We start from the raw sequence: 5,946 nt of genomic DNA, 5'->3' as shown, positions 1-5,946 counted from the left end.
CGGGGAGGGCTCAGCTGGTTTTGCAGATCCGTGGCTCTCGGGTGAATTCCTGCCTTTCCAGCACTTACACTCGTTGTTGTTGTTGCCCAGTTGCCCAACCCCAGGCTGTGACGGCAGCGGACACATAACGGGAAACTATGCCTCTCACCGCAGGTGGGTTGACCTTTTTCTCATGGTTCGGACTCTAAAGACAACTTTTTTTTCTTTTAGTATATTTTTTGACCATGTGGATAGTTTGGTTCTGTTTCTTCCCCACCTTCTGTTGCCCCCTCTCCCTCCCCCCACCTTATCCAGATATTCCATCTCTTCTCTTTCAGCCTTTCTGGTTGTCCTCTTGCTGACAAGAGCCTCAGAAACCTCATGGCTGCCCACTCTGCTGACCTCAAGTATGTTTGCGCTCAACTTGGAACTCCTTTTTTTTCTTTTTTTTTCCACCCTTTTTTCTCTCTTCCCCCCACCCCTCTTGCTCTGCTTTTGCTTTTCCATCCCTTCCCTTCTCCTTTCAAAGAGCCGATCAAAGTCCACCTACAAGGAGCTCTGGTGGAGCCCAGCCTCCAGCTGCTGTGTTGGGAAGAGTCAGCATCATGGGGCAAGGCTTATTTTGGGGAGGGGGGATCACGGCAGCAATCAAAAATAACCTGGACCCCGGCGGGTTTCCTTTGGACACTGCAGGCATATGCTATTTTCTTTTTCAGTTGGAGTCTTTTCCCGAGCTCTTGTTTCCCCAGTTTGTGCCATAACCCTTTCAATCAATGTTTTTTCATGGCTTGCAAATAAACCAAAGCCTAGGTAAAGGCACACGCTTTATTTTTGGGCAGAGACACAGCTGGGAAAACACCATCAGGGCATAGCGAAAAGAAGCTGACTCTTTTGGAGGACCTGGGATGCTAATTTTATGCTAAATTTTAGGGGTTGTTTGGGATGCAGTGACAGAGGTTCCTGTTCATTTCCATGGGACTTTGATTTGTGAGGGAATGAAAGAAGGAGCAAGCAAACGCTCGGTGAGGCCGGAACCTGAGCCAGTGGCAAAGGGCTCACAGGCACACGGGATTTCTTTGTTCCCATTTCTGCTCCTGATGGGAGGAATCCGGTCTTCACGTTTTTATTCAAATACCTTCCTCTAGTCCTGTTTGTTGTGTTGCTGCTGTCTTCCCAAATAAGCTCTTCCTTTCACAAGGAGCTTATATTTCACAAGAGGGTTTCCCAAATTCTCTCTTAAGTTGGCTCCCCTAAAGAAAGGTTTAATAGAAATTCTAGTTAAAATAGATGGAGACACTGGGGGGACCCAAACCCTCCTCCACCCAATGTATATTTGTGGGGAAAAGCTAGTTGTGAATTTTTTTCCGACACCACTTCCATGGAGCCAGCCTATTTTTGGAGGCTGATTCTCCTCTGAGCTCCCTGCTTTGCTGAATCCAGTTTCAGGATTATTTAGACACCGAGATATTCATAACTGGACCTGAAGAGCCTCTACCAAGAGTAAAACCTCATGGGCAGCTTTGCATCGCACAGGCTCACCATAAAAAAACCTAAAGGCGTCCCATGTCCCGTACTCAGAAAGTGAGGTTTGGAGCTATGGTAAGAGTAGTCAAGTCAGGTAGGAGCTCCTTTGGGCATTAAGGTGGCCAGGAAAGGCCCACATCCCTTTTTGGTGGCCCGGCGGGCAGTGCGGGTCTAGGGCGGCTCTGCACCCCACCGCTGATGATGCAGGGGCTGGTGCCAGGAAAAATGTTTGCTAACTGCCTGCTCCTTATCGCAGAGGTGGAAAAAGTAGCTGGATTAGTTGATATTAATAGAATATGCTAGTGGAGGGAAAGGACTTGCATGATTAGCACTAAGTATACTTAATCATGCATTATAGACGATCTACACTTTGAAAGAACCTCTGAAGAGAGCTTTGCTGAACGGATGTTTCTCCAACAGCCTTAAAGAATAGCCCAGTGATCAGGCAATTAGCAGTAAAGATGTTGAAAGCTCTCAGGAACAGTCCCCATTTCCAGGAATGGCCTGGAGAAAAAGCAAACAGCGTTGTCCCTGAGACCCAGCATCGCGCCGAGCCTTGTGGTGCAGCATCCCCTGCTCCCCTTGGGCACCTGATGGCAGCACTTTTTATCAAAATACTATATAAACCAGGAGACTTTGGGGCAAAACAAAGCTTTTTAGTGTTGTTTCCCACATACTGGGGTTTTTTTTCCTATGGCCTGGTGAGGCTGGGAGCAGAGGAAGGAGGAAGGGAAGAGGATTTGGAGATATTACAGATAGTGCAGTCATCGCTTTTCACAACTTCAGATAAGGCCATGTCAGTGTTTCTATTATAAATTCTATTTCAGGGGTTAATATCCCTGATATAAAAAAAATAGCTCGGGGCTGGAACATGCAATAAAAGGTCTCTGTCGGTATGATTTGTCTCCAGATAATTAAAAATAAAACTCAAATCACTTCTCTCCCTTTTTTAAAAGTCCTGAAAGGCAAAAGGAGTTTGGTGTTAGTGTTTTCATAATTTCATTCCACCCTGAAGCTAGAACAACCACGTAATAGTTTTGCTTTCTATTTTAACAGTGTATAACAGGGAAATGTCACAGTTGTCTCCAAAACCTGTAATTTCTCGAGGAGGTAGAGAATTTGCACCCTCATCGGGGTCCTGCTGGATGTGTCCCTGCTCTTACTGCACCGGACCTGTGTGCATTTATGTTTTTGTGGGTGTGAGCAGGCTGAGCCTTGGTCCTGACTTAGTGTCTCTGTCATCCTTCTGGGACCAGGACGTGTCCCTGTTCTCCCACCCTAGGTGAGGTGCCAATGTTTTTTTTGGCGATGGAGATGCTTCAGTGACCTACAAATGCCAAACCCTCCCTCAGAGCTGATGCAAAGAGGAGATATTTGATATTTTCTAACGAACAAACAAAAAAAAAGGACTTTTTAAAAGGCCGTTTTCCAAGCTGCAGAACTAAAGGCATCTGTGGAAATCTTTGCTCCATTGACTCTCAAGGGCCAGAGCACCCCAACTACAACATTGCCTAGGCCAGGCATGGGCTTTCCCAAAGGCATTGACCTCGGGGGCTGCCCATGCACCATCACACGTTGCCCACCAGTTCACTGGGTTGTCCTGGAGACGCATCAATCCCTGCCCTGCAGCAGGGTACCAACCGGTGCTACCCAACCAGGCACCGGTGGCTTTAAAAATGGGGATTGAGAAAGCAGGGGCGCAGCAAAATCCTCCCTCCAAGAGAAAAGGCATCCCGCAAGCCTGCGGTCGTGCCGTGAGCTTTGCTCGCTCCGACTCGGAAGCGCGGGGCTGAGCCCCTCCTGTTCGTCCCGCGGCGGCACCGTGGATTTCCTCCCCCGGCACTTATTGCTTGACTCAAACAGCCCTGGCTAATTGGCAGGCTGGCGTGTACCTCCTCGGCGAGCACTCCTCGCCTCTCTTCCTTGTCCCCATGACAACTTTTATGTCTGCCGTGTCACCTACAGCATTTGGAGCAGGTCTTTGTGCTCATGGTACTTCATAGCCCCTCACCTTTCCCGCTTCTGCGCCCTTAATGATGCGGTGCTTAACTCGTGCCATTATCTTTGCCGCCGCTCGGTAGGGCTGGCGGCCCCTGCTAGCCTTTGTGCAGGTTTGTGTGATCACAGAACTATTCTTCAGGCTTTGCTTTCAATCGTGTCCCGGAGTGCCGGATGCTTACCTTCAAACCCATGATCATGGCTGCATCTTCAAAGACCCCTTTGTAACCGCAGCGGCTGAGGACCGAGGGGCAGATTTTTGCACCGAAGCACCAAAAGCTGCCGGTGCACCGTGCGTGGTGGCCTGGTGATCCCCAGCCCAAGGCAGGCAGGCATCTGGCCCCTTGCAGACCCCCCCTGGCCCTGGCCCCTGGTGTTACAGAAGGAGGAGACCCACGGTTAACCTAATATTTTCCCTCCTATTCCTTCATTACTTTCCACCAGAGGCATCAAATGCTTTTGGACTCTGAGGACCTTCCTGGGGCGGGGTGTCTGCTTGCCCTCAGTGAGACTAGCCCCCGCCAAATCACCCAGAACTGAGCTGACACCTTCTCTTGGGCTTCCCCTTGGTGTTGGCTGAGGTGCTGGTGGAGGAGAAAGCTCAATGGCCAAGTTGTAGGCTATTTTTCTGGTTTGTAGGCTATTTTTCTATGCTTGCATCCAGCCCAGTGGCCCTAGATGGTCCCTGCCATCTCCTTATGTCATCCTCAGGAAGACGGACACTGTCCTGGAGGTCTTTTTTTGGCTCCTTTGTTATCATCTCCTGAGCTGTCCCCATCATGGGGGTGGGGACAGAGGCTGGGGCACACGTCCCTCCGCTGGAGAGCTGCTACCCGCCGCGCTCCCCCACCTCTTCCCACCGATGTTCCTCTCCAACGCCGCCATCACGCAGCGATGCAGCGACTTGGGTGTCGTGGATATTACGGACCAGGCCTTGTTCTCACGGAGGGAGAAGGGGCAGGAAGAAAAACCTGCTTCTGTGTTGCCAGTCCCTAGATTTCTCTTTGAAAGGAGCTGTCGCAAAGCGTCGATCCTCTGCCCGCATCCCCAGGCTAATCTGAGCATCCCTTTCCTCTGCAGGTGCCCTACTCCTGGTTGTGATGGCTCTGGTCACATAACAGGAAATTATGCATCGCATAGAAGGTAAGATCTCCCTTAAATTATTTTCTCCGTAGCCTCTTTCTGGTTTTGTTTTCCCCTGCAGTGGGCAGAGTTGTAAAGTTCTGAATAAAACATTAACGTTACTGACAACTGAAGCCTATTTTCATCTCTTTAATCTGACTTCTCTTTTTTTTTTTTTTTTGATGTTTCCAGCATCTGATTAGAAGCTCCCTTCAACAGAATAAAAGACAAAGGGTCAGATTTTAGCTGATGCAATGTTCCTGTTAATAATGCTACCTATTTATGACTTCTATTATCACTTTAGAGCATTAATAGCAGAGATCTGAGCCTTCTGTTTCAACAATTCCATTAAACATTGCAGGCTGTTAGCAGATATCTTCTTATCTAGACACCATTAATTACTGTCCATCTCCCTCAATTTTTTTTTTTTTTTTTTTTTTTTTCCTCCTGACTTCTCCTCGTGATGTGAAGCTGCAAAACGAGAGAGAGATCAAAAACACTGTGTGAAATTCAAGGGAAAGATGACTGAAGCGGGGGAATAGCAAATGCAGTGATTCTGCCAGTGAGACAGGCCTTTCTTCTCTTTTTAACCACAGTCTGTCAGGCTGCCCTCGTGCCAAGAAAAGTGGGATCAAGATCACCCCGACAAAGGATGATAAAGAAGACCCAGAGCTGATGAAGTAAGTCTGGAGAAAGCTCCCGAGCGAACCCCCTCTACCCCGCACAGCTTTACGTGGGGCAGCAGCACCCATCCCGCATCCCCGCCTCGCTCGTGCTGCTCCCAGCATCGTCTGCTCGCACCGGAGCGGGTGCTGCCAAAGCTCTTCTGCAGCTCCCTGGGGAATTTTTCCCTGATCCCCAAAACGGTGTTGTAATTTTGAGATTTGATTGGAAAATTGGGCGGTGGGGAGGTAACGGCGTATTTTTTCTTACTCGTTTTTGCAGATGTGAAAGGTAGGCTGGTAGGGCATGAACAAGTTCCTCTCCTACCCGTGCTTTATAGAATTCCTAAAAAAACCCCACCCGTGTTGTAAAGGAGGGTAAAACCCCCCAGTCAAGCAAAATGTTGCAGGGTTTTGGGCAGTAATGGGCAGGCGTAGGGGTGCTGGAGGGCTTGCTTAACTCCCAGGAGCACGGTAGAAATAGAAACTATCCAGCACTGAGTCTGGTCAGGATCTGGTAACCCCGAATAAGACACGTCTTGTAGAGTCTTTGCCATGGCTGAATATTCAAAGCCAACAGAAAAAGCCTTTCTCTGCTGCCTCGGGCTGAATTTTTCAAAACATCCTGGGGGGGGTTTATTCCTGTTGGGAACAGAGATTT

At 48.9% G+C, this 5,946-nt stretch overlaps 1 protein-coding gene across 1 annotated transcript in view; it reads left to right on the top strand.

Moving 5' to 3' along the window:
• The window catches only part of MYT1 (myelin transcription factor 1), a 34,925-nt gene that overhangs the window by 21,296 nt on the left and 7,683 nt on the right, over positions 1–5,946 (top strand). The window contains exons 13-16 of the mRNA XM_009637531.2: positions 91–153; positions 318–386; positions 4,582–4,644; positions 5,220–5,303. Coding sequence (XP_009635826.1) covers positions 91–153; positions 318–386; positions 4,582–4,644; positions 5,220–5,303 — 279 coding nt within the window. The remainder of the gene's footprint in view (positions 1–90; positions 154–317; positions 387–4,581; positions 4,645–5,219; positions 5,304–5,946) is intronic.

This window comes from Egretta garzetta, unplaced genomic scaffold (genome assembly GCF_000687185.1).
Source record: "Egretta garzetta isolate BGI_Z169 unplaced genomic scaffold, ASM68718v1 scaffold84, whole genome shotgun sequence".
NCBI classification, from domain to species: Eukaryota; Metazoa; Chordata; class Aves; order Pelecaniformes; family Ardeidae; genus Egretta; species Egretta garzetta.
This window is presented reverse-complemented; position numbering and strand designations above follow the sequence as displayed.